Source organism: Orbicella faveolata, unplaced genomic scaffold, assembly GCF_042242905.1.
Source record: "Orbicella faveolata isolate gen_17 unplaced genomic scaffold, um_ofav_v1 contig_12, whole genome shotgun sequence".
In the NCBI taxonomy this organism is placed as follows: domain Eukaryota; kingdom Metazoa; phylum Cnidaria; class Anthozoa; order Scleractinia; family Merulinidae; genus Orbicella; species Orbicella faveolata.
Window position 1 is genome coordinate 19973332 of NW_028301539.1, and position 9580 is coordinate 19982911.

The 9580-nt window shown below is 38.6% G+C and overlaps 1 protein-coding gene across 1 annotated transcript; it reads right to left on the minus strand.

The window, feature by feature from the left end:
* Window positions 1–1339: 1339 nt before the first annotated feature.
* Window positions 1340–9508, minus strand: LOC110069333 (runt-related transcription factor 1-like). The gene is made up of 4 exons (XM_020776844.2): window positions 9057–9508; window positions 8671–8775; window positions 4363–4572; window positions 1340–2836 (listed from the first exon to the last, which is right to left on the minus strand). Exons 1-4 carry the CDS (start codon window positions 9385–9387, stop codon window positions 1950–1952), a joined length of 1533 nt encoding a protein of 510 aa, XP_020632503.2. The 5' UTR covers window positions 9388–9508; the 3' UTR covers window positions 1340–1949.
* Window positions 9509–9580: the final 72 nt, after the last annotated feature.

A 9580-nucleotide genomic window follows, 5' to 3' on the forward strand; every position in this document is an offset into this window, starting at 1 on the left:
CCAGAGATAACAGAACTTCCGTGCTCCCGTAACGAACAATTTAACATGGCTTGACGCCCAGCTGAGGGCGCATAATAATAGCTCTCTTTGTTGTGATCGGTGTTGCTGCTTGGAGAGATTAAGATTTAACACCGAAGATCACGCACGTCTTAAACAGGCTTTAAATCTTCTTATACACCGAAAGACAGCTATAGAATGCTCATCTAATCGGAGAGTAAACATTTTACTGCCTAACTTTGGTGGTGTCGTTAACGGCAGTCAAGGGCAACTTCGTCGTATCGTCTGTAAATACAACTTTAATGAATCCTCGAATAAAGTCGAGAATGAAGCTTTTGGCCTTTTTAAGTGGTAATTTAGGACTTACTTAAGTTATTGACGACAATTTTAACGTTTTCCCAGTTATTGAAGTTGATAATTAAACGTTCGTGACTTTCGAGTTCCACTTGAATGAAACTATCGCGTGATAAGTCATTTCAGTCGAAAACAACTTCCGTTTAAAGATCACACCATCAATATCACTTATGCCTTTACTTACTTAACCACTTGGGTTGTTTTTATATAACATACCGTCTCTTTGAACTCTTTTAAATAGTTTTATTTCGATCCACTAAGTTTACAAATTAGTGTTTATTCATGTATTTTACAATAAGGATCTAAAATTGTGTTACAGTCATTTATTAATTGGAAAACCACTGATTCGCCGTTGTTGTGGCGTCTGCGGTAACTAAACTAAATTGTTATTGCCATCATGAACACTTCAGTAGAATCCTGCGTTTTAACTGTTCATTAATTTCTATTTTTTTGAATTACAATAATCAAGTAAAACAACTAACAATAAAACATGCATTTTACAAAATCAGAATATAATTAGACTTCCTGTTAAATTTTTACACGTGCTATTAAAATGAGTTTATCTCTTCAGTGAAAATTTTATCGGATCTCAATTTTATAAATTTAGTACTATTTAACGCTAAAATAAGAAATGCATTGATTACTGAGTCGTAATAATTTTACATTTTCTTCCTCCGGTTTGTATGGTCACCGAATTGTTTAGTAAGTCAGTTACATAGCGGCCTGAATTTCAACGCAAAATTTGACGCGTTGCTTAGTCCTTAAAAAAAAGTTGAATTTGGATCGTTTCCACTCTCAGCTACTCGGTGAAAAAAACAAACAGAAAAAAAAAACAGAAGGACAAACAGGCGAATCTTGCAAAAATAAAGTTGGGGGACAAAAATAACACCAACTTACGATCAACAGGAAATTCAGCGAGGGAATATATAATTTTACATAAATAGAATGTGATAATAATAATAATAACGACAATGATGATACAGAAATATGTTGTAGCATTTAAGAATTTAATGATAATCTCACGCGCAGCATGTTATTAAGTCTTGAAATTTCATTTCACTTCAAACATATTTTCCGAGGGTTTCAAATAATACATGTATATAAATATCAATACTATATTCTTTAGCTCTCTTTCCATATTATGGTACTTTTCCATGCTTAGTTTATTATATTTTAATTTCAATGTGGGATTCTGCCTCCTCTTGCGGCGCCTAACGCTATAACCTCTCGAGGCACACGAGCAATAAATAAATAAGAAACAAAACCGAATTTGCGAATAAAAAAGATCCACAGCCCAATTTTGAAGGACATTGGGTGCGTTGTCAATACTTTTCAACGATTTGTATAAATGCACTAACGCGTGAATTTCGAGACTTGGTCTAATCGAGTTCTAAAAGCGATTGCAAACTTTAACATGGCTCTACTCAGTGTGAAGTGCTACTGATATTGAAATGTATGTTCTAAAACAAACAGCCACTCGGCTGTAATTTCGAGAATTCTGCCCGCATCTAAGAGCAGGTTTTAAAATTTAAAATTAAATAGCCAACAAAGTACTCGACTTGTGTACACAACTACACGATTCTAAGAGATTTTTGCCACTAGTACGGTCTCCATACTCCCTTGGGAGTTGTGGTACCGTTGCGTTCGTGTAGCGCTGTATCGGCGTGCGACACCTCGAGTCCCGTGTGGTGATTAACAACATGGTTGGACATGTTATCAATGGGTTCCTGCTTTAGCGTGATCATTCCATGTCCTTCACTCCTTGACAGAGTGTTGAAACCACCCACACTGTTCAAATCTACGTTGCCTAGAGGCAGAGGTATCCTCTGTGAAACGGCGGGGCTTCCAACCCCCATGGTTTGTCCCACTAAGGGGACCACACCGGGTCTCGATAGGGGGAACGACACCCCACTGGTCGTGTTCGCCTGAGACATGGGTCCAACCATAGAGGTGGAGGTAGTTTGTGTTATAGGCATGTTTCCTTTGGTCATTGCCGTTTGCTGCATGAACGGTTGTGGGCGAAACGTATAGCCGTTGTTCACCATGCCATTTGGCAAGCTATTGTTGTTCAACATCGAATTGTTCATAACAGAATTCGTTCCGGGCGCCGCGTTCAACTGCTGGCATTGTGAAGAGAACATGCTGTGAGCTGCATCCAGAGGCGGGGCCGGACAGACTTGATTCATCCCTCCTGCTATACCGTCTGCGACTGTTGTAAGAGTCGTGTTCGTCGTCGCTTGCGGCGATGAACGAAAAGGAAACTGCGCAATGCCCTGAAAACGCGGCTCCGAGTAGTGAGGTAGCATTGGTACGTTTCCATTTGTGTTCGGCAAGTTCACCTGCGGTCTTGGAGGTGGAAGCCCGTTTGGTTGCAGAGCACTCAGCGCAGACAAGTTCACCGGAGCTTCAGGCGGTGGATGGGGCGGTAAGAAGCTCGGAAAGCTGTGGAAACCCCACGTCGATGGTGAACGAATTTGATTGTTGTCTGTGAATAAAAAAGCAGCAAACATGTCACTTGTTTTGGATACTGTTAAAGTTCAAACCCTACAGTGGATTAATTTTGAAAATAAGCTTTACACGAGACCGCTCATTTCCTTTCTCCATTTATCACACGGCGATCGCCAAGGGCAAAATGAACACGCGCGTTCAAAGAAGAGCTCGATTATATGTATCTTTTTTTACCGGTTTTAATGAAGAGTCAGTACAGTAACTGTTTTGAGCGTAGCTTTAGGTAGGTGTATTCCGAGTCCTAAAAACCATCGCTCTCGAGTTTAACTGTAATCACTGATAGTGAAACCAATGGACAGACCATCAACCACACAATTAGAGAGCACCTAAAACAATTAGTTCCCAAAGTCAAATGTAATTAAAAAAACAAAACTGGTTGACCGCATGCTATCGATGTTACACAGTTCGCACTTAACTTTTGGGGCTATTATTTGAAGCAGAAGGAAATTGTGACAACCAAAATTGAAAGCTTGTCTTGTCTTTCGAATTCATATCAAGGTGAACTACCGGCCAGCGCCCTAAACTCGCTTCCGATCAATTGTGGCACTCTTTCAATTTTGAAGTATTTAGAATTACAACAGAGCAGATTTGCTTTTGATTGAAGTGGCCTCAACGTTCCTGCAACATCAAAGCCTGAGAAGTCAAATTTTACATCGTTACCGGCTAAACGGCCCATACAGGACTAAAAATTGTGAAAACTGAAACGAATCTTTGCCAAAAAAAAATTTACGACCAAAGTGCTAAATCTTGATTTGAGACGAGACAGATGGAAGTACTATTCTAAAAGCGGAAAGATCAACCTTCAACGAGAGCAATCTTGTTTGCACTTGGTGTCCGACAAATAGCACCTGAGTTTCTAGTTCATGAATAGTTCATGAATTCACCAAAGAACGTAGACTGCAAAACCCCCAAGGACCTATTTAGAAAACGAAACCTTCGAATCAGTGACTTCTAGGTAACCTGCCAAAACACTCGTTCGCTTCTTGTGCACTGGACAAAGCAATAATTAGTTTCCCAATAGGAAATAAAAGAAATTTCGCACACAATTGAAAGGTGTGTTTTTTGAAAGAAGTGTTTTTGTTGTCTAGACAGGTAAATGGGTAAAATGTTTCCGCTTCCAACATGTGGCAACTTCGACAACAAACAATTCACTCGGCCATTTTCTACCAGTTAGCAACAATGAACCCCTTAAAAACCACTCGATCTTCTTTCAGTTGCGCAAAAGTTAACAAAGAAAACAAAACGCAGAGTCGACTTTTCTGTTGCGATTTACTGCACTAACTAAAAACAGTGCCGTTTTTGTGATGAAACACTTCCGGAAACCAACGTTGGATACGGAGTCCATAGCATTTCCTTGGGTCTGGCTATCTTTCTTTACTTTTCAACGACATTCCCTCCAACTTGATAACAGCTGGAGGAAATAATAAAACTCAAATAATGGCTTGTCGTTCAGTTCGAAAAACAAGATAAGGGTAAAGGGGGTTTGCCGAAAACGAAACTTACCGGCAGCGAGGGCACTGAAGGCAGAAGTTGCATCTGGAGGCAGTTTCACGGGCTGCAGAGGACCTGGGTGAAGCTCTGTGAAGGGGGCAAAGCTGTTGTCCCTGATGGAGCGTCGAAGACCCTCAAAGCCCAACTCTGAGAGTCGATCCGAAAAGTGAAACTGTTCGTAAGCATTTGCTTGGTCTCTCTCATCTGAACGCGTTCTGTGCCCTGTCAAAGAAAACGAATTTCCTGTTATGTGGGCGACTTGACGCCGGTCTATAGTTGTTTCTCTCCACGCATTTTAAATAGAGCTTTGATTTGGGAAATATGCCAAACGGCACAGGCAAGTTTCCAGAGCCACAAATCGCTAAAAATCTTAGTAACAAAGGTCTGCACGACCACTCTAAATAAGCCACGACTTTAAAAGTTTCTTTGATTCTTTACGTTGGTTTCGGAGTTATAAAATAAAGAAAATTAATGTTGGGGTTTGTTTTGGGCGCATAAATACACGGGCCAACGGCTTCAGAGTACCGGGCAGACATTGGAAGAGCGCTTTGCATTCGAAGTATTCTGGAATTTCAACTCTTCAATTAAGAACTGCCACTCGTTCGCTGATATTTCGTTTACATTTTTCCGCATCTGAGGAAACTGCAGTTGGAGGAAATTATATCAGCGTTTATTTAATCACCGAAAGCTTTAAAGTCACTACAAAGCTACAATATTATCTCGATTCTCGACCGGCACACCCCAACAACATTGGTAACATTTCTTTCTCATGTACAGAGAAGATTTAAGTTTTTGGTAAACTGATGGCAGAACAAACAAGACGCAGTATCGAAGCATAGTTATTTATAGCTTTCTTATCAAAAGGACGTAAACGGAAATAAGGGATACGGCCAAAATCGTCATTGCTTAGCATGTTGGAGGGCTGATACAATTTTTGACTGAAATTTTCAAAGCAATTGCGATCAGGTAAGCGCAACAATCTTTCGGTAAATTAAGATCTCGAATCAGCCAAGTAAAGCTATTGGCCGATACTTGCTTGTTGTGAATATATACAGAGATAAAACACTGAAACGGCCATATGATCTGAATTCTAGTAAACGTGTAAGAAGACATAGAGGAGCTACAGCGAAGGTAAAAATTGTTTCACTTTCACACAAGTGCAGACACTTCGCATTGCGGCCAGACTTTTAACAAGATTTCTATTTTCGATAAAATGAGGCAAGCAGCATGGATTTCCCCTGGAAAATCCGCAACGTCGTTCTCTCCAAGTGTGAACAGTAGGATGCTAAAGGAATTATCAGTTACGCCAACACAGGGAATCTTTGTACCAGTAATAATTATATTAAAGCTGTGGAATAGCCGTCGACCTAAATTTAGCTGAGAATCAATTATAGCTTAGAATAAGAACATCTGATCGCATGAGGCAAACGGCGGCAAAATCTATAATCGTCTTTTGAGATAGGTTTATACGCTCCATCTCATTACCATTCGTTTCTATCTCGTTTGAGAGGATTTCTACGTCGGTTTTCATTTTGAATAGCAGGAAAATAATAAAATTAAAAAAAAAATTCCCTTTCTCTTTAATATCTGGTTCTCAATTTGCAAACTTTTAGCTTTCCAATTACAAAGCTCCTTCTCCGAGTTAATTTAGATTCTTTTCAACGATTTTGCTGGTGAATTCCGAGAAAACGAATTTGTACACAGAGCATTTTGAGAAAAGCTTAAGTAGAGAATTTTAATATCGTTAAAAACAGAAAAAGAAACGTAGATGTCCGACAACAACAATTTTTTATTTAAAAAACGCAGAAACTGAAAAACATATGGCCAATTATTTTATTGCCATCCATTTAACAAGTTTTCCACATTATTTGGATCCAAAGCTGCACCATTAATATTACACTCAGAGATAAGACCGAAAAAAAGAAGAAAAAAAGTGAAGCTTTGAGGCAAATCTGTTGTAAACATATACTGATGCTTGCATGAAATTAAAGCTTAATAATAAATTCTGTGTATATCAAATCAACTGAGAAATGATGTGTTTATTTCAGGGGCAGAAAACTTGTAAGCAAAGATAAAGAAATCTTGAGTAAGAGTTTCTTGAAGTTAGCATTCTCTATAAAATTTAGTGGTTCTATTTTAATAGTATTGAATTTAATATGGGGGTTGAGGTTTCACTCTGGAGATGTGCTGAAACCTGCTGAAACAAAATCCACTGGGTGACAAGAAAGGCTCAAGCTTTGAGAAACAGTTTAAATACGTCAAGTAATTCCCAACGCTTGATCTCTTTGATAGAACCTCTATTTTGTGGTTTGGGGTAAAGTTCTAGATGGCAAAGGAAAAATGGGGACTCCAAAAGGATCAATTCAATGAATGTATATGTGGTTTTTACCAAACAAACTCCTTACATTTCACTTAAACCTTACCAGAGTAAACCACATTGAGTCATGATTTTGCATAGAAAACCAATAAGTTGGGGAAAAAATTGACACTGAGGAATTTGTAAAATAAAAGCGATAAAATGACTTGATTGATTTTAAAGAGGATTTAATGTTTTTGGAATCAAAGAATTCTGAAACCTTTACCTGGCGATATTAAATTTTTTTGTCAAAAGAAATATTGAATTTCCTGAACATCTGGCTTTTAATTGAAATTTTTTTGTACACAGTTCTTCAGTGTATGTCATAAAATATTAAACGACACAATACCCCAACAGTGACAGAATTCTTCATTATCAATAATCAATCTGTCATTTTCTCCTCTGCTTATATACATAGCTATGGTCCAGCTTCAAATTACTTCTTTTGTTTATCAGGACACAAAACCATGAATTTTGATTTTTAGACATCTATATGATTTGGTGGTTTCAAGTTAGAAGTTTCATTTTGACCTTGCAGCCATCAAATAGAGATTTTGTTGATGCTGGTGGGGTTTCAGAAAAATTATGTGGAATTCCTGATGACTTTTCAAAAGAAAAATTTCTAATTGACTTGAGAAGAGTTGATTGTCAGGACTTTTTTGGGTTTTACACAAAATTGCAAGCCATTTTTGCTCCTGTGCACTTATGACAATTAAAACCAGATCAACTAAAAAAATCCTATTTCGAGGCCAACCCGACAAATGTAGCCATATTGCCCTTCGTCCAGTCAGAAATAAGAAAAGAAAACACACAAGAAGCAAATCAATTACTGCCCTAATTCAATTTAAAAGGGTAACCAAAAAGTAAAATTGAACTTTCTTCATAGGGCAAGATCAGATAAAGCTTAAAACTAAAAACTAATTACTCAGTTTCACTCAGAACATATGTTTCTTTCTGAAATTGAAAATAAACTCAACACATTTGACTGGATTACTCTGTTTGCAAAAAAACTTAGCAGAACTATATCAAAAGCACACTTTATTATTTGCTTTTAATTTCTAGTCATGTCTTGTTCTTTGTCTCAAAGACATCTAATTTCAGAGTATTTTTTATCTGATTTATTAAGAAGAAAGAGAAATGCTATTAAATTAACAAATGCATTTCTAAAAGCCTCCTACGACAGGTGAAATGACGGCATTCCGAATACAGCACCTGTCCTGCCACCTGCATCTGTATTGTATGGATTCTTCAAAACATACGATAATAAATTCAATTAACGCAGCAACCAATGGCTTGCGTCCGTTTTATGAATCATTAATTGCAAATTAAACATTAATCATGTACCCGTGTATCGCCTAAATCACTTGTTCCCGCTACGCGTGGCTTTGCAATAGAATGAGACAACGGGATGGCTTTATTTATCTAAACACCGCGTATGTTTATTTGTGGTGAGTCGGCCTGCATTCATGAATCTAAACAAAGTAGCAGCACCCGTTTCAGAATGAACCCGCAAATTTTTTATCTGTTTTTAGGTTTCGACAGTATCGTGAAAGTCAGGCCACTGCGGCAAAAACACCACAGACTTAGATGTTTCGGAATGGGCTTGTTGTGGCCGCGAATACCTCGAGATATTAAAAGCTAAATAGAATTACGAATTTCCCTCATCGGAGGAGATACTTATCTCTGATTGTACATTAATTTTCAAAATCAAATCAACGTCGGAATCAGAGTTTTAAATTCTTTGGACAGACAGGGAAAATTTTTTTCGCAAACGTGAGTGATTTTTTTTTTTATCCAACCAAACAAGGAAAAAAATTAAATCACTGAGGCAATTTATTAAATCTCGAGACATCAGGGCTTATTAAAAATTTCTAAACGTCCCTGTTCTTCGATGGGCTCAGGTGAACCACAAATACATTTGTCAAACAACCCAAAAATGAGAAAAAGATTTTGAAAGAACTTACTGCGTGGTTCCCGCGGTCCATCTACGGTTACTTTAATAGCTCTGCAATATGTGGCGACTTGAGGTGGATCCGTCTTCACCGTTATAGTCAATGTGAACGTTTTCCCTACGCACAGGTGAAACAGAAGAAGAAGAAGAAAAAAAAATTAAATAAACTTGATGTAAACAATCGGGACAAAAAATTTCAATTTAACACAGGTAAAACTCCATCAAGCTATTCTCAGACAGACAGTTGAAATTGACAACTTATGTTTGAGGCCCATATAATATATGACATGTTTTCACGAGTGCATGTCGTTTTCCAGATGGCTGGTTCCATACTGAATGCAGTAAGTGAGCGAGTCTTTACATTGCGCGTCAGAGCGAACTACAGCACGTATCTCTCACCTCTTCCGCTACGGCCTACGAATCTCAAATCATTGAAGCGCGCTACTTGATTTTTCATGACGGCGGTCGCGTTGCGAAGTTCGGCGGCGAAGTTCTCGTCATTGCCTGCAGCGATCGAGACGAGAACTCCATCGGGAATATCGCCGAGTGCAACAACTTTGAATGCAACCGGTAGCGTCTTGTTACATCTCCAATGCGATGGTAACACACTACAAACAAAGTTCGGAGAATCAGTTTTCACGAGCTCGCCTGGGTACTCAGCCAGTGCTTCAATGAGCGATCGTTCGCCTCTAATTTTTCGTGGTCCCGCGTTTTCTGTGGCAGTGGTCATGGTTCTCCAATGTGTAAACCACAAGACTGAGCCACCAGAATATGTGTGGCGAGTTTGGCACACTACCGGACGGTGAAATCAACTGAAATGCTTATGGCCAACCACTCCCCTGCAATTTTGACATCTGTTGTGCCTACTTGTTTTGCGTTCTATATGATGTACAAGTTATTAGCCAATAGCGAATGGCAACTTA

What these genes read in the sequence shown, in the direction of transcription:
- LOC110069333 (XM_020776844.2), bottom strand. Translation starts at nt 9,387, where the DNA reads ATGACCACTGCCACAGAAAACGCGGGACCACGAAAAATTAGAGGCGAA. An exon ending in TGGACCGCGGGAACCACGCA is followed by an intron (nt 4,573 to 8,670) that starts GTAAGTTCTTTC and finishes TTTCTTTGACAG; the next exon opens with GGCACAGAACGCGTTCAGAT. An exon ending in CTTCAGTGCCCTCGCTGCCG is followed by an intron (nt 2,837 to 4,362) that starts GTAAGTTTCGTT and finishes TTTTATTCACAG; the next exon opens with ACAACAATCAAATTCGTTCA.